This window comes from Gordionus sp. m RMFG-2023, chromosome 4 (assembly GCF_954871325.1).
Source record: "Gordionus sp. m RMFG-2023 chromosome 4, tfGorSpeb1-WG-v2, whole genome shotgun sequence".
Classification (NCBI taxonomy): Eukaryota; Metazoa; Nematomorpha; class Gordioida; order Chordodea; family Parachordodidae; genus Gordionus; species Gordionus sp. m RMFG-2023.
In genome coordinates this window covers 12,374,495-12,400,638 of record NC_088778.1, presented here as the reverse complement: position 1 = coordinate 12,400,638, position 26,144 = coordinate 12,374,495, and the positions used below count along the sequence as shown (strand labels likewise).

The window sequence follows — 26,144 nt, the reverse complement described above, 5'->3', positions numbered from 1 at the left end:
AAAAGATATTTCAATAGTAAATTTTCTCCGCGAAATAAATTAATTCAATATAATTTCTTATTTCTGAATTAGAAAATTCATCAACACCACCTAATGCGAGCTCCTGAATTCCAAGAAATAACATAGAGTTGATAAATTTTTTCAATATCTCTCTATTTGATTTGACTTTCGAATTATGCTGTTCGATTGATATTTTGCCCATGGAATTTATCATATTCTCAATACGATTTAAGCCAAATATATTTAAATAAATCATCGACTGCAAATGAGCGGTTGATTCTTCATAACGTTTAACTTCCTTTGATAAATTATCATATCCGAAAATCTTTTATCATTCCAAACATGTTTTTCCTTTTGGAGACCAACAATATAGAGAATTGGATCATTCACATCCAGTGAGACACTCATATTTTTCATATCTATCGATAAAAAAATTACGGATGCAAGTTGTGATTTCTTTTTTTAAGTTTTGTAAAATTGGTTATGGTCTTCCTTTTTTCAAAAATCAATTTTTTCTCGTTAGAATTTCTTGGGCTAAATGATAATGTTAATAAATTTTCAATAATACAATTCCTTCTTTCTTCTTAACCTTTTTTTCTCATGTTCCACTACCTTTATTTCCCTTTGATTTAGGTTTATCTATACTACACTGTACGCCTATTCGATTGTTTTACCAGAACTATTATAATAATGTAAGCTATTTTGCAAGAGTTGTTCGTCCCTGCAATAATTTTCCTACTTGAAAATGGAGCCTTCAAACTTCTGGCTAGGCCACGCCTACTTCTACTATTCTTTACTCGGTTAATATCTCATCAATCTTAAAACCCGTAATTAAGGCTTATAAAAACGAAAAATTTTTTTATTTAAAAAAGTAAGGAAAACAATATAATATAAAAAAAATTTCTTTCTCTTATTTATTAATAAATAAGCATTTTTTTATTTGCTTCCACAATGCTAATTTTTTAATCGAAAAGTTACACAACCATAGCATGATTTTCTCTTTACTTATTAAAAAATAGAAATATTAAATATGCTTCCCCATGTATATATTTTCTTAACGTAATAAAAAAATTGTACCATAAATATATCGTACGAAACATGATTTTATAAAATATTTATTAAAAATAAGCAATATTAAATTTGCTTCCATCATGTATATTTTTTTTAACGTAGTAAAAATAATAGTATTTCTTAATATAGTAAAAATAATATTAATCTTTTTAACGTTTTGAAAATTATAGTAATTTTTTTTAACGAAGTCTGTTTAGTTTATTGCATAGTATAAAGATTATATTAAGTTTATTTAAGAATTTTATAAGAAAAATTTGGACGCTTCGTCACTGTTTACAAGTATATTATATCTTATTTATTAACTATAATTTGTCTAACTTTTTTTTCTCTTCTATTTATGGAATACAATAATAACACACTTATTTAAAATAAAAATATAAAAAAGGTTATTCTATAAAAATGGATGTGGGCTACAAGTTCCCCAAAAACAAGAATAACTATATTTTAAAATAGTAATTTATTTTTGTTTGAGAAAATCAAATATTTCTGGTTTTGATAATTCCTCGATTAATAAAAATATAACCTAGTGTATCTGAAAGGAATCTAATCATTGCATGCTAAATTTTTTTAAATATGTGCCACTACGCATTAAATTGATTAATAAAGTAAATATATTGGTTGAAGTATAAAAAGCTCTGCATAAGATTCTATTTAGTTCAAATTTAAAATTAAAAAATCAGCTATTAAATCAAAAAATTACAATGGAAAAAGTAAAGAATGATTTTAGAAAATTTACGAAATTTTTTTATTTATAGGAGATATTTCAAAGGTCTAAGATGGAAGATTTAATAAAGAGAAGATTTTTTTATGATATATCTTTTTCGATATATGGAGGTTTTCGTTTTCCTATTTAATATTATTTTTATTAAACCTAAATAAGGTATTGCTGGTTTATATGATATGGGACCTATGGGATGTGCAATGAAAGCAAATATTATAAATATATGGCGAAAACATTTTATATTAGAGGAACAAATGCTAGAAGTAGATTGTTCTATTCTTACACCAGAGCCTGTTTTAAAGTATTGACAAAATTAGTAAACTTATAAACTACTAAAGGATAAATTATCACAATTGCTTTAATATTTTATTTACTTTTGAGTGAGGAAGTATTTTATTTATACTATTCTCTTTTTATAAACTACTATTCATTTATTGGATGACTAGAATATACTTGTAATTATTTAATCCTTATTAGAGCATCAGGACATGTAGATAGATTTTCAGATTATATGGTTAAAGATGTTGTGACTCAAGATTGTTTTAGAGTAGATCATTTAATAAAAGGTAAAGATTATTAATTTACTATTTATTTAATAGAAAAAATGACTATAAAAAACAGTAAATTGCTCACATAGCTCATAGTTAATTTACCTTAGCAGTCTAAAAAATATAACATTTGGCTACATTTAACCAATAAAAAATGGATTTTTTTTATTCATTCTTGGCATAAAACAAATTTTTTATACAGTCCATTAATCATACATTGTGATTCAATTAATCACTATTTATTTAAATCACTTGTATTAATTTGTAGTCTGTTAAAATGTATCTTATTTTTTAATCCTCCTAATTTTTGGGTCAACAATATGCTTCTAAATTAAAATAAGAAAAAAATAATGTTTTATGAATTATATTAAAGTTATATTACATTTAGGGGTAAGGGTTCAAAAGGTGAAATTGAGTTTGATTTAATAGAATAGAATTAACAAGCTTGATAGTGATTTTATTTTTATAACAAATTTGCAATTAATATTATTTCCAAATTATATATATCAAAGTCTGAAAGTATATAGTGGAAAATTATGATTAAATTGTATCAATTTTTATATATCACAAAATATCTCTTCATACCAATAAACCTAGTTGGGCAGTACCGCAATTGTATCTACAAGATTCTTTTGTATCTTTTACTCAGTATCTTTTTGATATTTTTAATAAGATACTAGTATCTGTATTTAAAATCTTTTATTCTGAAAAGAATCATTTTCATTTACTTGACAAAAGATACAGATACAGATTCTTTCTAATATTCATGTTTAAAATTTTATATATAACAGTATATATCTTATTTTCTTCGAGAATCTTGTATTAATTTCCTTATTTTTTTTCACCATATTTTAAATATAATGACAACCAAAATTAGCTGGAAAATTTACAACTCATATTAAGGTAGATAGATAAAAAATTAACAACACCAAAACAAAATAAAGATTAATTTTATATATAAATGTAACTCGATGAATATCATTCCAATTTTATGTAACATTTTTTTAATTTGTGGAATGAATAACACTCATGATATTAAAATTTAAATTATGGATATAAGTTCCCACGAATCAAATCCATCTTAAAATTCTATATAGAAATTTTTTAAAAATAAAAGTTAAAAAAGACAACATACAGACTAGATGTAAAACCTGTATAAACAAAAAAATGTTAAATACTTAAACACAAATTTTGTTAAACTTATTAAAGTATATTATTTATTTGTGGTTAAAAGGGGCATAGGTTATCTTAAATATTCAAGTTTACAATATTGCTACCTTTATTAAAAGCTCCCTAAGGTGGCATGGGCAATAAATTTTAAGAAAATATTTTCCTATGATTTGAATATAATGAGGCTTTTTTGACATAAATATCACATCCATATTTTAATGGATTGAGTCAGATGATAGAAGCAAATACTTTAAAAATATATTAATAAAAGAAACCCTAAATGTAGAACCAGAGTATATACAAGTTCAAACTATAAAACCGATAGATTTAACATCTAATAAAGAAAATGATGATTATTTTTCTCTTAGTTAAACAAATCTTTTTGAGTTCAATAATACAAATAACATTGAACTGGAGGTTTTAAATTATATTAAAGAAAGTCGAAATACATTAAAAATGCTTAAATTATTCTTCCATTAAGGAAATTTTTTATAAATATAATTCAGTTCCAATTGAAAGATAATTTAGTTTTGGCACAATGTTAAGTAGGCCAAAACGGCAAAGGTCTTTATTTGAAAAATTTGATTATCTTATAAAATAATGAATCTATTTTAATACTCTTTTGCAAATTAATATTTCAACTCCCATTAAAATACTAGTCTTTCTTCCTTATCTATTCTAAGAATCGGCTATTACTAATTAAAATACCTGATTATTATAATTAACTCATCATTAAATAATTTATTAATTATTTAAAATACTCATTCTTATTATAATGCATATGTTATGTTCTTCACAAATAAATAATAAAAACTGTATTTTATACACTATTCTAATTTAATTGTTAATGATAATTTAAAAGTATCTTGTATTTAAGATACTTTAATTAGGCAAAAGATACAAGTATCTTTTATCTTGTATTTTTTTGATATTTTGAAAAAGATACTAGTATCTGTATATCATATTCATTTTTTCACAAAGAATCTGTATCTGTATCTAGATTCTTTTTTCGGAAGACCTGCCCAACTCTGACTACATCTCATTAATCTTCGTTTGTTACCTTATTCGCTTATCTAACACCCTCTCAAATACTTTCATTGCATGTTCCAAGAGTTTAATAGCTCTGTAAGACCCGCCTAAATGATCACCTTTCCCCTTGTATACTATAATAATTATATTTCTTCGCCAATCCTCGGGATTAGTTCTTTCTGTTACAATTTGATTGGCTAAATTCATTAACCATTCATTTCCTAAGTCATCAGAACCTTTAAACATCTCTGATACCACCCTCCTTTAAACCGCTGCCTTCAATTTTTTTATCTTTTTCGCTGCTCTCTTAATTTCGTTCTTGCTAAATCTACACCCTGGACCTTCTATCTTTGCACAACCAACATCATTTCCCATTCATTTTCTTCGTTCAAAAGTCCTTCCATGTAGATCTTCCAGGTGTTCTTAATATCACTACTATCAATCACCATTTTCCTTCCATATTTTTCAAAAATTTTACAACATCCTGCCTCTTTTTTTGCCATCTTCTTTGCCATTCGGACCACATTTTTCATTCATTCCTTGCACTCCGTTTCTTTAGCAAACTTCTGCCTTTTTTCTTCTTGTGATGCTTTGTTGTAATCATTAGGAAATTATATAGCAAGTTACAATCGGGTGTCCTTCCTCACAACATCAACTCTTTAGGTGGTTTTTGTACCCCCTCGAGGAGACGGTGATCCTATTATAGACCCAGACAACAGGGAACCTTTTAGACCTCCATTAACCGCCAAAAGACGTTGTCATCCCACCGCCACGGTAAGGCTGAAAATAGGATTTTGGCTAAACTTTACACATTAAATTCTTTTTATTTTTAACGAATAACAATTTTTTTTATATCTTCTATATACTTGGATATTTATCACAACTATCAAAATAGCATTTTGATTGAAACGGATTACAAAGAGATATTTGTATGAATTTATAGGATATTCATCTTTATTTTACAAAGCAGATTTTTAGCCTATCTTTTATAAATATGGGCTTTAGCCTTTTTTTGGATTAATTATAACATATGTAACCATCATACAAATTTTTATTAATATCAAAAGGAATCTACCTAAAATTCTTGTTATTGTTAATTTGACATGGAATTATCCTATATGTAATTCGTTAATATATCTTTATATTAATATAGGAATCAATGGGATTACTAGAGAGGATTTAGGGGCTTGAGTACTATTAAAATTTTGAATTACCCTCTCAAAAATTTTCAAAATACAGTACCCATGATAAGAATTATGTGTTATGATTAATTTTTTTTCATTATAAATTGAATTTATTTGATTAATTTAAAGATAAAGAAGTGTGTAAATTTAAAATAATTAGCATGAAGCCTAACCGAACCCCAAATTTTCCCAAAATGTGTTTGGTTCCAGGTTTATAATGAGTGTAAAGCCGGGTTTATGTTCAGGGTAAAAAATAATGCCTTATGAATCGTATTCCGATTCGGGTAAAAGCCCTATTCATCTCCAATTGAAACCAAGTATTGATCAGGTTAGTTATATAGCGTTTAGCATAACAGGTATTGTAGATTTTATTTATATAGTAAAGGTTATCAAGGATTAGTTCAAACCACTCCACAATCAATTTTTTTCTTTAAAAAAGTGGTTGACTACATTTGATGGAATATAAATATTTTATCTGCCTATATTCGTCTCGAACTTTTTTAATATTTTTTTCGAATTGTGGAGCCTGAACTGGTTTGGTTGGCCTTCACTTATATTTAAAAAACACTTGATCTTCTTTGTAATCTTTATTGCTGGCTGAATACTCATAGTATTGGGCGGTGTTAATATCGGTATTAGCTAAAATGTTGTCATCAGTGCATCTCTGATCTATACTAGCTCAATAAATTTATCCATTTTAAAATTTTTTAAAATTCGTTACGTAAATAAAATATTATCAAGCTCACATCGAAAAGTTGATAAAAGGAAATTCCTCCGATACCCTTTTACCTAAAAGCGGCGGTCATAACGGTGATTCACACGTAAAATCGTCTTCCAACTTTGAAATTTCTAATGGAGATATTCGAAAAGTGAACCAAAAAGATTATATTGGCACGGATAAATCAGTCGATAAAATTTATTTAGTTAAGGAATACGAGACTATTTTAACTCAATTAGATGATTATAAACCGGCTCAATTCCAAGAATTGATTCGAAAACTGGACATTAAAAGCCCCGTCAGTGGCAACGATTTATCAGCACCGCTGCCTTTTAATCTTATGTTCAATACCAATATCGGTCCTTCCGGATTAATTAAAGGGTGAGTTGATTATTATTCCTCATTAATTGTTTTAAGGAGTCATTCCATTTCAAATCATTCACGTTTCATTTTGCTCAACCTCTTTTTATTTTTATGAAATTTAATATACAACCCCAAAGTTCATAGACGGGGAATTTTTTAGCCTCAACTATTATATTTTTTGTGGATATTATAATCAAAAATTGAAATTGAACGCGTTCGTAAACGAAGTTCGTTTTTTTTGAAAAAAATGATGAACGGCGTTTTCTATAATTTTGCGAACTTTAAACGCGTTTCTTTTTTATGACGAACGTGTTCGAATTTAACATTCTTTCAATTTTAAAAACACTTTTTATTTTTATTTATTTGAAAAATTTAATATTAATCCGAATTTTTTATGAAAAAAGTCTTATTTATATTATAATCAACTGTTTTTCCTTTTTCACATTTTAGTTTTTTAACACACCATTATTATAGTTTATTAATTTGAATATTATTGTTTATATTTTGATTTAATAGATTAGCATAAACATGGATATTATTATTTCATCATCATCATCTGATTCTGAAAATTATCAGATGAATTAACATTACCATAACCCAAATATGATAAATATTTTACAGTAACATCCTATATTGAAGGAACTAATTCAATGCTTACCAAATGTAAAATGTGCCTAAAAAGTATTGTATCAGTTTCAAAATCTTCATTTAATAGACATTTGATTGTAATATTAATTATTTTATTTTATATATAACTAAGTAAAATAATTAAATTTCTAGAAAAAATGCATTGGCTATTTGACTCAAACAATAACGATAATTATTTTAAAATTAAAAAAAATTAGTGGCTTAAGATATGGTCAACCATTGAGAGACGCAGTATTAATTGAGATTAATAAAAGGTATTTAATCTAAATATCAAATTTATATTTTATTTTTTGAAGATTTGAACATATATATATGAAGATCAATATGTTCTTTCTGCAATTATACATACAGTATTCAAGCTTCAAGGGCCATGGATAAAACTTCCATAGAAGGAACCTATAAAAAATAAAATTATAGCGTTTTTGATAAAATGCATTAAAAACCCATGAAAATGCAAGAACTGTTAATTTCTAGATATTTTTTTTTGACGATGAAGTAGAGGTTGGATTGGAGAAGGATAACTTATCTCGATTTTTTGAAGCAAAAGACAAAACAATAAATGTTTTTAATAAATTCCCCACGTTAAAAGAGTTGTTTATTATATATGATACCGCAATCCCCTCATCTGCCCCTATAGAGCGCGTAGTATAGCTAATGTCTTATTAACTGCTAAGCGTTCCTGTCTATCAGATGGAAATTTTTAAAAACAATTGTTATTAAAAATTAATATTTTTTTATGAATAAAAATATCTTTTTATTCGCTATATTATATTATATTTATATTATCAAAATAAAACTATTATTTAACATGTCTAATATATTGTGTTAAAAAATATAAGACATTTATTTATATTAAATTTAATTTAAAAAAAAATTTTCATAAAATTTTAAATGAACAACATGAACGCGTTCCTTTTTATTTAAAGAGAACGTGAACGCGGTCGATTTTTTTAGAAATGTTTACAGCACTACTAATTTGACGTTTGTCCGTCGTCATTTAATTAATGATTAAACTATACACTACTCAAATAAAAAATTAATTTATTATCAAAAGAATATACTAAAAAAAAATTGTTGTCATCTTATACCCAAAATGCTTATAAAAGATTATTTACTTTAAAAAAATGAAATAAATAAACCTTACTAAGACTAAGCTAAAGTAATATAAAAAACATTGGCTATACTTCATTAGTTTGAGATTTCATGAAAAATTTTATTAGCATATTATGTTAATTCATGCTCCGCATAAAAAGTTAGCTTTTAAACAAAAGAATATTAAAACATAAAATTTTATAGATATTTTTTATTTGGGAGCCGGTTATTGTAATGGAACCGGTCCAGACCTTGATATTTAAAACCAAGCACTGATCTGATATCACATCCAGTATCCGAGACAATTCTAATATCTAAAACAATTTATTACACTACAGTTACCTAAGACCTGAAACCGCCCAAGGAATTTTCGTTAACTTCAAGAGACTTTTAGAATTTAACCAGGGAAAATTGCCGTTTGCTGCTGCTCAAATCGGAAATGCTTTCAGAAACGAAATTTCACCCCGCTCTGGTTTGCTGAGAGTTAGGTATAGATAGAATTCTTAAATTTAGTAAAATTTGATGATATTATTGAGATACATTATGATTGGGTGGCCCAATATGAGCAAAAAATTTAAATTCTTTTATTTTGATCAATACAATCCGAGTTTAATTTTTTCAAAGATTTGAAATCCAATCCGAAATTTTATTTTAGAAATAGGTTCAAAGCGATCAATCTAATTTTTTAGTGGATTGTTGCAAAAATACAATATTTCAACGAAAGAGGGAAAATTTTGCGCAAAGAAAATTTAAAAAAAGGTGTTATTCTTGAAAAAAAAATATTTATAAAAGGAAAACAAAATATTTAAAAAATTTTGTTGATGTCCAAAAGCTCAGTGATAAAAATTTTCTATGCCCTTTGCGACGAGGCTTTATTATAAATAAAATAATTAGGAAATATCGAAACTCTAAATATTTATTCTCTAGTATCTCCTATGTTAAATTTAAATGTTCAACATTATATATTTGTAAAAACCAATGAATATGATGATACCTAAACTGTCGATCCATTCATTTAAATTTGTATCAATATAAATCAGCTGGTGTCACAATTTTGATATACCATGAAAATAATAATTTATATTAATATATGGAAACACAAAAAAAATCCGAGTTTCCTTTGCATGTCACCAGTTGATTTATATTTGACAAAAGATAGCTTCAAAATGCATTATAATGAATACATCGTCAATCTAATTAAGTGTATGTGTAAATTGGTCAAAAGAAAGGTAAAAATAAATATAAATTTTCATTTTATTTCCATCTCAAATATTAACTTAAAGTTGTAACATAAAATACGTGTGCAGAGTAGCGAACCTTTTGTTAGATAAGTTCGGTTAAGGTTTCAGGAATAAAAATTTATAATAGTTCAGGTAAAAGGGTTAAATTTTACACCGATTTGGTCCAATAATTTAGGTTCATAAATGTTCAGTAATTATTATTTTTTATACAGGGTTCCTATATATAGCTCGATAAATAATTTTAATCTTATTTTATGATAAATATATGGGAGTAAAAACACAGTTTTAAGTTAATCTAAAATTTTATTTCCAATTTTTGTTACAACATATATTTAAAATATCGAATATATCTCTGTTTAATTATGTTCTTTATGGTGATTGAATATATTTTAATCCTGAAAATGGTGTCTCGATCGTAACCTGTGTTGGATAGTAATGGCTGTTGTTGATAATAGATAGAGCTCGAGCTTCTCTAACCTTCTTCCTTCCTAACATACAATAATATCGGCGTTTTTATTGATTCGTAAAGGTTGTCTAGTGTTGTTAATTTGCTTGGTCATAAAATTTACGACCCTTTGTGCTCAGGCCTGCTCTGAGCACAGACCCGAGGTTTAGACCAAGACCTGGTGTTCAGAGCCGATGCAACGTTCTAAATGAATTCCGTTTTAAATAAATTCCAATTTAGTGATATTGACATTTATGACTGACAAGTTAAGATTTAATATTATTTTTTAGTGATATTGACATTTAGACTGACGCTCATATATTAAATATAATATTTTTAGTGATACTGACATTTATGATTTACGTGTAAAGATTAAGTATTATATTTTCTATTGTTATAGATATTTAAGTGAATCCCTGTTTTAAATAGATTCTAATGTGCGATGTAAATAAGACATGCGTTATAAAGATATGCGATATAAATAAGATATACGGTATAAATAAGATATACGGTATAAATAAGATATGCGATATAAATAAGTTATACGATATAAATAAGATTAATTAAAATTTATTATGCGGTCAAAATGTTCGCGATAATTTCTTAAATATATATTCAAATTAAATTTTTTAATTGGTGTGTAATATGCCCATTTATAAATGGTATGGATAATTATATTTGTTTGAAGCATAGTTGCCAATGCAACTATCTCCACCTCTGTTCCATAAGTTGCATTTTGAGCCATGCCTGTTCTCTCCAAATATTTGTCAACGGGTTCTCCCAAAAACCCCTTCATCTGCTCAACAATATCTTTGCTTCTCATAAAGAGAATGCATTGCTGTCTCAGAAAATCGTAGTGGCATTCGTCATCACAAACTACTTTGCTTATACATCTACAATAATGATTAACAATAATTTATTTTAAATATGTATACCTGAAGAGACAATTTCCATCACCAATAATCCGCTCGGTAGAAAAATTATCTCCCATTACACCATTATCATATTTTGGATATCTTTTCTTGATCGTAAAATGGAAACGTTCAGAATGATAAATTTTCCATATGGGAAGAAATAGATTTGCATCATCTTTCTTAGAAATTACAGTCTCTACTGTCAATTCATTATCTAAAAAATATGCATAATTAAATAATAACACATATTAATACCTTTCTCAATAAACAGTCCTACTTTGTCAATTACAGCTGAAATATTAGGATTAGAAGGCATAACTAATAATTTAAAAAACAAATTATATCGATTTATAAAAATATTACTATTTTCTCGATGGCTACCAAGCTCTACCATCTTCGTTTCATCATTTAATATCTTTATCTTCTTAAAATCTGCATTATCTAAAAAATACATATAATAATAAATATTTTATATTTTTGGTCTTCACAATTCTTATTCTCTTCCCCAATAATCGTGTTGAGTAATTTTGAGACTAAATATTTAAAAAAATTAATGTGAGTTTTATAAATAATACCGTTCAAGTGATTTTCTTGAGCGTTTAACTCCTCATTATAACTCACTACCTCACAGTTTTTATCATCTAAAAAATATGTATATTACTAAGTAATTAAGACAATTATATACCTTTTCTTGCAAAGTAATGTTTTATATTACATATATTTGCTTTGCTCTTTAAAATGCTACCGCTAGCATTCATGAGCTCAACATTGCCTAAATATTAAAAATAATTTAATAATAATGATAAATTTCACTTTTAAGAATCCTAACTATTGTATAAGGACCCATCCAAGGTCTGGTCATTTTACCACCTTTCCTATCAGCCCGACGGCTGTTCCAAATAAGCACTTGATCATTGACTAAATAATAGTTATTTCTACCAGCATTACGACTTCTATAATCCCTCTGCTGTTTAAGCTGAGCAAGATCTATATTGCCAGCAGCTATCTCATGAATATCATTCATCCTGGAAACTGTATCTTGAAAACAAGATTCCAAATCTGCTTCAGGTACATTTTCAGGATCAATATCCTCTTCCTCATCAATCTTAAATAGAGACATAATATATAGTATATAATTATAAAATAAGATTTATCATACCCCATAAACTTGTTTTGCTTTTCTACCATACATCAGCTCATATGGTGTAAACTTTGAAGATTCATGTAGAGAAGTGTTATAGGCAAATATTATGCCAGGCAAGGCATCTGTCCAAATTAATTGATCATCCTTAATAGACTTTAGTAGTGCATTTTGGATTGTCCTATTCACTCTTTCAACCATGCCATTTGCTTGAGGGTGATAAGCACTTGTCACCCTCTGCATGGTCCCTATGAGTTTGTGAAAATTATTGCTTATTTCATTCACGAACTCATGTCCTTGATCATTAATTTGAATCTATATATAATATTAATATTTTATTACCAAATTTATTACACTTTTGCCCTACCATGTGTGCATAGTAACGAGTAAAGGAAGCGCGATACCGATTTTGCTGTTTTATCTTTTAAAGGCATGGCAACAATATATTTGCTGAAATAATTAACTGCTACAGCAATGTATTTATAGCCATTCTCGCTTTCAGGCAAAGCACTTAAATCAACACCTATTTGTGTCCATACCTTTTGTAAAATAAAAGATTGTTGTTATATTATATACTCCATTAGGAGGTTAGGTGTCATGTAATAAAGTAAAGCTGCTTACCATTATTTATGATTGCATCTGAAAAAAAACAAAATAATAAAGAATGAGGTAAAATCTAAATTAGCTAAAAAAATGAAATTATGATATATATATCAATTTTTACTTGAGATTGAAGGGGACTATATTAATTTTATTTGTTATATTTTCAGATTATAAGTTTTAATTAGTAGATTATATGCAAATTATATTTTTATTTTGAAACTAAAAATGAATATATGATATATTTATTTTAAAAAAATTCAATAAAATTTAAATGATTCAATATATGAAACCAACATAACTAATAAAAACAAGTGCCACATACATATAAGCTATAATAAACAGATCATTAATAAGGCTATAAATGAAAAATATAAAATAATAAACAAAAATTAGAAACAATTATAATGACCAAACTATAAAAATTTTCAAATTAAGGATTTGTTATGTAATCAACTTTAATACCTTTGTTGGAATAGGAATTGAATGCAACTCATTGTTAGTTTTGTCAAATCTTGTGTTGCTACGCGGGCAAATATCACAACATTTTACAAAATTAACCACATCCAATTTCATATTTGGCCACCAGAAGCTAAAAATATAATACACGATATAATAAATAGATTTATTATGCAGAAATATTTTACCTACTAGTCAAGTTGCTGTGAGTCTTGGTGATACCAAAATAATCAGCTAAAGATTTTTCCTCATTATTATCACATCCACTCCACTATAACTTTTTAAAGAAGTTAAACTCTTCTGTTACAATCTAAAATTGTTTCACTATTATAAAAATGGTGAAACAATTTATTATTGTGTATTATATTTAAAAATATATTATTGATCATATAATATTATAATTTTTATATATTTTACCTATCAGCCAATTTGCTGTAAATCTTGGTGATACCAAAATGGGCCGCAAGAGATATTGCTGACACATTAGTATCACATCCACTGTGAACCTCTTGAAGAAGTTGAATTCTACGGTCAAGGTCCAAAACAACTTCACCATTATGAGAATGATGATGCATTTTACCTTTACAAATTTTATATCTCGAGGCCTGAACTCGCAGATTGCATCTTAAGCCTTTATTGGAAGACATAGATGATGGATATTTTTGGTAAAGGATATAATCCTGTATCTCATCGAATTCTATTAAAATGAATAGAAATATACTAATCAAAATTTATTTACTTGATTTATCGTCTTTCGTCATTTGATTGGGGAAACAAAGGATAATTTTGGTATCAAAAACAACTGTTGAAATGAATAAAAAAATAATATATATAATAAATGGCCCAAAAACATATCCAAATAGAAAAAATTTGCAATATTTTTTTAAGTTAGCAAAGATTTAAATAAACTTAAATACAATAAATATATTATTCAATGTAAATAAAGAATATTTCAGTGTATTTAGAATCATTTTGTTTGCAATACTGAAATTTATCATATAGAAAAAATTTGCAATATTTTTTAAGTTAGCAAAATTTAAATAAACTTATTTAAAATAAAATAAAGAATATTTCATTGTATTTAGGGCAATCATTTTGTTTGCGATTCTGAAATTTTTCATATAGAAAATATTTGCAAAATTTTTTAAGTTAGCATAGATTTAAATGAACTTAATTGGAATGAAAAATTATCATGCTAAGACCATATCCAAAAATTTAATTTATTGTAAATTTACAATATTTTTATAAGTTAGCAAAGATTTAAATAAACAAATACAATAAAATAAAGAATATTTCAGTGTATTTAGGCAATCATTTTATTTGCAATACTGAGATTTATCATATAGGAAAAATTTGCAATAGTTAGCAAAGATTTAAATAAACTTAATTGGAATGAAAAATTATCAGGCCCAAAATCATATACAAAAATTTAATTTATTGTAAATTTGCAATATTTTTTTAAGTTAGCAAAGATTTAAATAAACTTAAATACAATAAAATAAAGAATATTTCAATGTATTTAGGCAATCATTTTATTTGCAATACTGAAATTTATCATATAGAAAAAATTTGCAATATTTTTTAAGTTAGCAAAGATTTAAATAAACTTAATTGGAATGAAAAATTATCATGCAAAGACCATATCCAAAAATTTAATTTATTGTAAATTTACAATATTTTTATAAGTTAGCAAAGATTTAAATAAACCTAATTATAATAAAATAAAGAATATTTCAGTGTATTTAGGCAATCATTTTATTTGCAATACTGAAATTTATCAAATAGAAAAAATTTGCAATATTTTTTAAGTTAGCAAAGATTTAAATAAACTTAATTGGAATGAAAAATTATCGGGCCCAAGATCATATCCAAAAATTTAATTTATTGTTTTGCAACATTTTTTTAAGTTAGCAAAGATTTAAATAGCTTAATTGAAATAAAAAATTAGTAGGTATACTCAAAATAAATAAATATTCTATTAAAATTGCTAAAATTTATTATTAGGAAAATTTACAATCATTTACTTTGCAAAGTTGAGTATTCGTAGAATAAATAGGTTTTTATGCCAGTTTATGAGATAATCGTTGTTATAATGCTATCAAAATATAAATAATTTACTTTGTAGGCCAGCAATTGATTATATTTTAATATACTTTATCTTAAATTAATTAAATTAAGATATTAGAAGGATATATTATTTACTACTTTGCAAAATTTGTAGGCCACCAATATTTACAATTGATCTTGATAGATTCTTCATAAATCTGATTTAAACGAACTCCCACTTCAATCATATGTCAATATCACCAAAAAAAATAAGGTTATATCTTAACATGTCAGTCATAAATGCCAATATTACTAAATTAGAATCTATTTAAATCGGGAGTTCATCTAAAACGTTACAATATTCAAAATTACGTTTAAGATGTTAGCCTTTTACCGTTAAAATGCTTTCGCGACATAAAAATTATTTTGTGAACCGGAAACGTAAAAAAATACATCTAAGCGGTTTTGGATAGAGAATTAAATTCTGAGTTCAATGATATAATTATATTCAAAATTACGTTTAAGATGTTAGCCTTTCCCCGTTAAAATGCTTTCGCGACATAAAAATTATTTTGTGAACCGGAAACGTAAAAAAATACATCTTAGCGGTTTTGGTATTCTGAGTTCAATGATATTATATTCAACTTTCCCCGTTAAAAGGCTTTCGCGACATAAAAATTATTTTGTGAACTGGAAACGTAAAAAAATACATCTAAGTGGTTTTGGATAGAGAATTAAATTCTGAGTTCATTGATATAATTATATTCAAAATTACGTTTAAGATGTTAGTCTTTCCCCTCTTAAATGCTTTCTCAAATTAAAAATACCTTAAAAAATTTATGTTTCTCATTTACTTCTTTATCAAGTAATTACAATATATTTATACTTACTTAATATATAAAATCATAACCAAATATTAATTTAATTAAAAAATATTAATTTAAAAATTAATATAAAAAAATTAATTTTTAAAAACCGCAAATTATTTCAAAGAATTAATAAAAAAATTGAAAAGATCTTAAAATTTCCATATTTTTAATATATTATAATGAGGTCCGTGAAGTTGGCCCCACAATTTTTGATTTTCAATGGTTTATCAGTTGGTGTGATTAGTACCCGATTTGTACCATCACCGTTTTTGAGATATTCAAAGAACAAAATGGGGGCCAACTTCACGACAGCCCCCAACTTTTGAACTTAAAAATAAAAAGTGAATAGGTCGATAGAGAATGATTTGTACCATTTTCAGTTCGATTTGTACCGTTTTCAGTTCGATTTGTACCATCACCGTTTTCCAACTATTGACCGTTGAAAATATGGCGCCAAAAATAAAAAACACTCAAAATTTATTTTTTTAAAAGTTTTTTAACTTACAACGATAGAGAATTTTTTTCTCTTCCTAATGATGCCTCAAATTAAGCTTTATCTTCATTATTTATTTCGGAAATCAAATTTTAAAGCTTATATTATAGCGTGAAGTTAGCCCCCCCCCCCCCCCCGATATTCAAAATTTGAGATTTTTCAAATTTTTAAAACGGAATTTATTTGTACCGTTTCAGACTCGATTTATACTATTACCGTTTTCCAGCTATTGACCGTCAAAGATATGGCGCCAAAAATAAAAAACACTTCAAAATTTATTTTTATAAAATATTTTTTAACGTACAAACGGTAGAGAATTTTTTTCTCTTCCTAATGATGCCTCAAATTAAGCTTTATCTTCATTATTTATTTCGGAAATCAAATTTTAAACCTTATATTATAGCGTGAAGTTAGCCCCCCCCACTCCGATATTCAAAATTTGAGATTTTTCAAATTTTTAAAACGGGATTGATTTGTACCCGATTTGTACCGTTTCAAACTCGATTTGTACTATTACCGTTTTCCAGCTATTGACCGTTAAAGATATGGCGCCAAAAATAAAAACACTCAAAATTTATTTTTTTTTAAAATTTTTTAACGTACAACGGTAGAGAATTTTTTCTCTTCCTAATGATGCCTCAAATTAAGCTTTATCTTCATTTATAAAAATAAATTTTGAGTGTTTTTTATTTTTGGCGCCATATCTTTAACGGTCAATAACTGCAAAACGGTAATAGTACAAATCGAGTTTGAAACGGTACAAATCAATCCCGTTTTCAAAATTTGAAAAATCTCAAATTTTGAATATCGGAGTGGGGGGCTAACTTCACGCTATAATATAAGGTTTAAAATTTGATTTCCGAAATAAATAATGAAGATAAAGCTTAATTTGAGGCATCATTAGGAAGAGAAAAAAATTCTCTATTGTACGTTAAAAAATATTTTATAAAAATAAATTTTGAAGTGTTTTTTATTTTTGGCGCCATATCTTTGACGGTCAATAGCTGGAAAACGGTAATAGTATAAATCGAGTTTGAAACGGTACAAATAAATCCCGTTTTAAAAATTTGAAAAATCTCAAATTTTGAATATCGGGGGGGGGGCTAACTTCACGCTATAATATAAGCTTTAAAATTTGATTTCCGAAATAAATAATGAAGATAAAGCTTAATTTGAGGCATCATTAGGAAGAGAAAAAATTCTCTACCGTTGTACGTTAAAAAATATTTTATAAAAATAAATTTTGAGTGTTTTTTATTTTTGGCGCCATATCTTTAACGGTCATTAGAAAACGGTAATAGTACAAATCGAGTTTGAAACGGTACAAATCAATCCCGTTTTAAAAATTTGAAAAATCTCAAATTTTGAATATCGGGGGGGGGGGGGCTAACTTTACACTATAATATAAGGTTTAAATTTTGATTTCCGAAATAAATAATGAAGATAAAGCTTAATTTGAGGCATCATTAGGAAGAGAAAAAAAATCTCTATCGTTGTACGTTAAAAAACTTTTAAAAAAATTAATTTTGAGTGTTTTTTATTTTTGGCGCCATATTTTCAACGGTCAATAGCTGGAAAACGGTGATGGTACAAATCGAACTGAAAATGGTACAAATCATTCTCTATCGACCTATTCACTTTTTATTTTTAAGTTCAAAAGTGGGGGGATGTCGTGAAGTTGGCCCTCCATTTTGTTCTTTGAATATCTCAAAAACGGTGATGGTACAAATCGAACTGAAAACGGTACAAATCGGGTACTAATTACACCAACTGATAAACCATTGAAAATCAAAAATTGTGGGGCCAACTTCACGGACCTATTATAATGTAATGTTATTATAAAAAAAAATTTCTAAAAAAAGCAAAAAATCAATCAAATATCTCATTAATCATTTTCTTTGTTATTTTTATTTTCAATATTATTTTTTAGCCTTTCGACTTATAGACCTACCCATAAAAATAAATTTATTTATTTGATGTTTTTTTAATAAAAAAAATAATATGCTGCTATTGTAAAAGTGATTTTCACAATTATCTATTTTTTTATTAAATGATGTGTTTTTTAAAATAATTTTTTAAAAATATTTATATTAAACTTGTTTGATGTTATTTTATATGATCTTTTTAAGGATAATATTTTAATGTGACAATTGTCATAATCGTTATTTTTAAAGTTTTTTGAATTTTTTTTACGAATATATGTTAAAATATATATTGATAACATATTTAAATAAAATTTAGTGAAGATGTACCATAGAAAAGTGAAAATTGTCATAATCGTTATTTTTATAGTTTTTAAAATTTTTTTGACGAAAATAGTTTAAAATAAGTATTGATAACATGTTTAAATAAAAATTTAGTGAAGATGTACTCTAGATAAGCGAAAATTGTCATAATCGTTATTTTTAAGTAATTTGAAGCAAATGGGTTAAAATTAATGTTATAATTAATTTTATAGGTTAAGAAATTAAAATACAAATATTTTTTTTTAAGCTAAAGATAATTTGATTGATAAATAATAAATTATTAACTCGACTTTTTTTTTCTATTTTTCATCAAATTTGATGTAAATATTAATAAAATTTTTTTTATTCATATTAAGTGTTGTTTATGAATTTTTAAATGTGGTTTTTAAATAATTAATTTATGAGATAGCAGTAGAGGTGTTATTTACATGACCCTAATTTTTAAAATATAAAAATTTCGTCCCGGCTCCTTTTTTTAAAAAAAAATTAGGCCTGAGGATTTTTAGTTCGTACTTTATATATTCAAGGCCGGCCCGTCCTGGATTTTTTTTAATGTTGTTTTATGTTTAATATGTTATCAATACTTATTTTAGCCCATTTACGTCAAAAAACTTTTAAAACTACGATTATGACAATTGTCACTTATCTATGGTACATCTTCACTAAATCTTATTTAAACATGTTATCAATACTTATTTAAACATATTTTCGTCAAAAAAATTAAAAAAACTTTAAAAATAACGACTATGACAATTACTTTTCTATGGTACATCTTCACTAAGTTTTTATTTAAACATGTTATCAATACTTATTTTAAACTATTTTCGTCAAAAAAATTCAAAAAACTTTAAAAATAACGATTATGACAATTGTCACTTTTCTATGGTACATCTTCACTAAATTATTTATAAACATGTTATCAATACTTATTTTAATCTATTTTCGGCAAAACATGTTATCAATACTTATTTTAATCTATTTTCGGCAAAAAAAATAATAACACTTAAAATAACGATTATGACAATTGTCACTTTTCTACGGTACATCTTCACTAAATTTTATTTAAATATGTTATCATTACTTATTTTAACATATATTCGTCAGAAAAATTGAAAAACTTTAAAAATAACGATTATGACAATTGTCACATTAAAATATTATCCTTAAAAAGATCATATAAAATAACATCAAAAAAGTTTAATATAAATATTTTTAAAAAATTATTTAAAAAAAACAACACCTCATTTAATAAAAAAATAGACAATTTTACAAAATTGATAAAAAAAATATTATAAAAGATTTCACCTAAAAGATTGTTTTTTTATCTAATAAAATTTACAATATAATTCCTCAATAAAAGATGTATCTACAAAGAAGATTGTGAAAATCACTAATAAATTATATTAAAAAGAATATTACATTTTTACAATAGCAGCATATTATTTTTTTTATTAAAAAAACATCAAATAATTAAATTTATTTTCATTTCAAAATAATACAATCTAAATAAAAAATATTAAATCATATCATGTTTATTTGTTGATAATAATAAAATATTTACATAATATAAATAAAATAAATTATTTTATTAAAATAAATAAATAAATAATAATTAATGCTAGGCATCGATGCAGAATTTTTGACTAATTTATTTTAGCCAATTTTTAGGCTTAGCCTAATTAGGCTTAGCCGATTTATTCACCTAAAATCTCGGCTAAGCCGTTTTATAGTCGTCTAAAATTAGCCGATTACGCAACACTAAATTCGACTATGATTCCATGTAGTTTGGTATGAACCTTGTATAATAGTTTAATATACCTAAAAATGATTTTATGTCATGACTATCTTTTGGAGTTGGATCATTTTTATTGCTATTATTTTATTTTTATCTGGGTGTATACCATTTTGATAAATTATGTATCCTAAATATGATTCTTTTTCTTTCATAAAATGTATTTTGCTTTTTTTGACTTTTAATCCCGCATTTTGTAATTTTTTGAGGACTTGTTTTATATTCTTATATATCATTTTTTCCTGTGATTATAACATCATCTAAATAAACTGCTGTATCTTTACAGTCAGCCAGTAAATCGTCCATATATCTTTGAAATATTATTGGTGCTGTAGCTAAACCAAAAGGTAATCGATGTTACCATTGTTAATAATTCTTGCGATTCTTCGTAAATACTCATTTTTAGTATGCGTCTTTGAGATCTAATATTGTATATTTATTTCCATTAGGGATCTTTGCGATCAAACGTTGATATAATGTGATATTATTGTTATTTCATCTTTTTCCCTATGTAACATACATTTTTTTTCTCATTTTTTAAAATTTTATTCGATGCATGTTGTAATTTATATTTTAATGGTCTATTTATAATTTTATATTATCTGTTTTTATATTGTTTTGCGGCTATAAATAGAATATTTAAATTACCATTAAATGAAAAAGTTAATATAAAGGAAAATTTATGTATTAACATTCTTGTTAAATATTTAAACATATTATGTAAATGATATTATTTTACACCATTAGAGATATAGTTTTTACTTTCAAAATTATGTTATTCGAATTTTACCGTTGTTTGAATTAATAAAAATACTTCTGATATTCCTAATTCTGAGCTAATTTCTACAATTTTAAAAGTCTCATTTTCTTGTGTTTTAGTGTGATATTCATTAAGCAAATAAAAAACACAAACAAAACAATGGCGATTAATAGGTACCATTATAAATTCATTTAACGGCATAAAAAAATTAGAGCAACCCGAAATCTATTAACAACAATAGCCATGGTTCCAGCTACACAGATTTTGATCGAAAGAGCATTCTCAGTTTTTTAATATGTTCTATCACCACACAGAACAAGATTAGACAAATATAATAGATGATGTTTTTAAATTATATAATGTAATAGTAATCTTACATATAAATATAAATTGACAATAAATTTTTCTATTAACTATAAACTGTAGTTTATTCTTAATATTTATCATAAAATAAGATAAAAAGTATATATGAGTACCATATTATTAAACCTTCATTAAAAGTTTCAGAACCGTACATGAACCGAACTTAATCTTTTATAATTTTTTCTTCCTGAACCGGACCGAGCTAACATCAAAAGGTTTGACACTCTGATTATGTGTGGCATTTTTATATATATTAAATATTTATTTTGCCTAATATATTTATCATTTTTTAAAAAAGGGAGTTCACAATGGCCGAAATAGAGCACTTTGTAGATCCCAGTGATAAGAGTCATCCCAAATTCGAAGAAATATCTACCCTGAAGTTAAAACTATTTCCTGCTCAGGAACAATTGAATGGAGGTATAGCTCAACATTATCATATACAAGAAGCCGTTGATAAAGTTGGGAGACTATATATATATATATATATTTATTTAAAATATACTTTTCTACATGGTGGGTATATAAGAGGAAAACAAATTTTAATTGAATTAAATTTGAACGATACTATAATTAAAAATTTAAGCATATGCAAAATGAGTCTGTCAAAATTATTTAGAATCATACGTAAGACTGTTGTCGGTAGTTACGTCCATAAAAGTGATTTATATTATAGAGGAATTTCACATTTAAACCAAGCCCATATGAAGGCTAGTGGAAACAAAAAAACGCAAATTGTTTTAAACAAAAAAAATATAAAAGGTATAAGTTGGATAGGGCTTTATTTCAATGTATAATCCTAAATTAAAATCACATATTAGGGTAATGACTAATGTTATATTTAAAATAAAATAGGCATATATGTCTCCTAAAATAATTTTTCCTTTTGTGTTATCGACACTGGTTACTTGTAATATTTTTCTTTAATTTTAGTGTATTCAATATGAAAAATTAAGAATGTTTGGATTTCACCGATAAACACCTAATAATCTTAAATTATTCTCTATTATATGATGGGTGCCTTTTAATTTTTAGATTATAAGCTCTATCCAACTCTTGTAAAATTATTTTAAAATTTGCTTCAAAGCTCTATCGGGCCAAGTCTATCTTTTCAGGCCTCTAATTCTCCTAAATCATAGCAACATCATATTCAAAATATCTAACTTTATTTTCATCAAAAAAATTAATGTTTAAAATATGGCAACTATGACAATTACCATTCTTCATGAATATCAGATTTTACCTCTTTTTATCAAAGTATAAAAAGTTTAAAAAACGACAATTAGCATTCTTCAAGTTTTATAATATCATATTTGGAATATCAGATTTTACCTCCTTTCTTTAAAGTATACAAAGTTTTGAATGGTGAATTACAACAATTAGCATATTTACCTTCGGATTCTAATACCGCTGAGGTAAGATTCATGATTTCGGTAAAATTATTAAAGGAATATGGTTGACACGTGCTTGTTCAATAAAATTCTTTGGGAAAGGCGGGGGGGGGGAGGATGTATTAAGATTGTTGAACTTTATTTCAACTTTAGGGAGTTTAAATATTTTGATATTTGCTATTAATTTATTCACAATGAAATATGGACATTTATATTATATTTGAAATTAATATAGTAGGATGATCCTGATTTCAATGATATACTACAATATAATTGTTTTACAACATGATATATTTATCTTGCAATACGTTTTTTAATTTTTTTATAATTTTAAATATTTAGCAAGAAATAAAGTCTTTGTTATATTTTATATATTTTAAAAGTTTATAATATTAAAGGTTATTTGAATAATATATTTGTCATACAATAATATAACATATTTATATTTAATATTATATAAAAGGTCAGTTAATTGAATACTTATAGAAGTTAAGTTAAATAAATATAGAATGGTATATATATATACAAGAATTGAAAAAAAAACTATTGACCATATATTTTATGTAGTTTCTTAAAGATATAAAATTAAATTGTCGACGAAATAAAAATAGGATCTTCAGTCAAGTTAAATATTAAATAGAATTATATAATTTTTTTGTTTTTGTTAAAAAAATATATATTTATATATTTAGAAATTACGGGTGATATTTCAAAAATTACATTAAACGAATTTCGTAAAGAGGAAAATTCGTTAGATGATTATTTGGATTATATTAAATATATTTTGAATGTATTTAATATTCCTCAAACAGTTGCAATTTTGAAAAAATTATTCATAGCATATGGAGGAATAAATATATAATAACAGATAATAACTATTTCCAAGGAAAATTTATGATGTGGTATGGGCAGAATTATATAGAATTGCAGAACAACTTTTTAAAGATGAATGAACCGTCTTGGTATCAATAATTGATTTTATTAGATTAAGTCGCCTACCAACAGAATCCGTATTGAGTTATTTAAAAAAATATAAAATTAGCCCATAGATGCCAATTTGAAGATAATATAGAACTACCAATTCGCGATCAATTAATCGCCAGACTAAAGATGTCACAACTAGATAAAGAACTACGTTTAAGATATCCAGACACTAGAGAAGAAGAGCAACCGTTAAGCTTAAACAAGGTTATAGAAATGGCTTTAGCGATGGAACGGGATGACTTAGAAATATATATTACTAAAACGGTTTATAAAATCAAAGAGACGACTAAACATAATGATAAGAATATTGTCCAGCATACGGAAAAACGTGCAGCAAATGTAAGAAATTAAACCACTTTGCCGTGTGTTGTAAAACTGGAGGAAAAGTCTACGGTACAAATTACAATAGTAACGACGAAGATTCCGATTTCTCAATAAAAAAAGTTTACAAATATGGGCAGCACCCAACAATTATGGTATTGATAAACAACACGAAATTAAAATGGAATATGATAGGTTCAGCAGTAACCATCATTAAAGCAACAATATGGAAGAAAATTGTGAGGTCAAAACTTAGAATAATTACAGCCATAACTACTTATGGAAACAATAAAATAAAAATTATGGGAGAAGCTTATATAAAAGTTCAGTTAGATGATAAAATAAAATAACATATATTAGTTACAAAGGCAAATGATGCAGCGCTATTTGGATTTCCTTGGACTATAGAAGTTGTCCTATCTTTACCAACAATGGTAAAAGTCAATATGATCAGCAATAAATATAGTGAACGTGAATATTGAAAAACTATATAAAGAATTTGCTACCGTGTTTGATAATAAATTAAGATTAATAATATAGAACCAGTAAAACTACAATTAGAAGAAAATACAAAACTAATAGCTCTACCAGCAAGAAGAGTACCGTTGGCTTTAAAAGTAGAGATTGAAAATGAACTGAAACGTTTGGAAGAAAATAACATAATAAGAAAATAGATCCTTCAATAACAAGAGTAACTTGGAATACTCATCACATTCTATCAACGTTTGAAGAATTAATCGCAAAGATCGTTAATGGACATAAGTATATGACATAAGATCTAAAAGACGCATATCTACAAATGAGTATTGATGAAGAATTTCCAATTAATTTTGGTACAGCTACAGCACCAATATTATTTCAACGATATATGGATGATTTACTGGCTGACTGTAAAGATATAGCAGTTTATTTAGACGATGTTATAATCGCAGGAAAATATGATACGGAACATGTAGAGAATATAAAACAAGTCCTCAAAAAATTACAAAATGCGGGATTAAAAGTCATAATCATAACAAGCAAAATAAATTTTAAAGAAAAATATCATATTTAGTATACATCAGAGAACTGCAGAGGTACCATTTGCACGGCCCGGCCCGGTTTTAAATTTTTTAGGCCCGGCCCGGATTTAAAAATTTAAGGCCCGGCTCGGAATTTTTTAAAATTATATTCGACCTGGTATATACAAAAATTCACCTATGAGGTATTTTACCATATTTTTCAGCGAGTATTATCGCTTATTATTTAAAAAATACATGTAAAAAGCTAATATTTTGAGAATATTATATTGAATTTATAAAAATTATAAAACTGTTATTTATAAAAATGGATATTTTGAGTATATACTATATTTTATATTGCATTTAAAAAAATAAAACTAATATTCATAAAAATGGTAATAATATTTGTCATATACTATATTTTATATTACATTTAAAAAAAATAAAACTAATATTTAATTTATAAAAATGGAAAATATTTTGAGAATATAATATATTGTATTTAATTTACTATTTAATTTATAAAATAAAAAT

The 26,144-nt window shown here is 25.7% G+C and overlaps 1 protein-coding gene across 1 annotated transcript in view; it reads left to right on the top strand.

Moving 5' to 3' along the window:
• The first annotated feature begins 1,715 nt into the window (after window positions 1-1,715).
• The window catches only part of LOC135928305 (glycine--tRNA ligase-like), a 50,858-nt gene continuing 26,429 nt past the window's right edge, over window positions 1,716-26,144 (top strand). Inside the window, exons 1-7 of the mRNA XM_065464746.1 lie at window positions 1,716-1,781; window positions 1,827-1,905; window positions 1,952-2,093; window positions 2,270-2,358; window positions 6,465-6,822; window positions 8,883-9,032; window positions 22,212-22,374. Of these exons, the coding sequence (XP_065320818.1) occupies window positions 1,773-1,781; window positions 1,827-1,905; window positions 1,952-2,093; window positions 2,270-2,358; window positions 6,465-6,822; window positions 8,883-9,032; window positions 22,212-22,374 (990 nt within the window). The 5' untranslated portion in view covers window positions 1,716-1,772. The remainder of the gene's footprint in view (window positions 1,782-1,826; window positions 1,906-1,951; window positions 2,094-2,269; window positions 2,359-6,464; window positions 6,823-8,882; window positions 9,033-22,211; window positions 22,375-26,144) is intronic.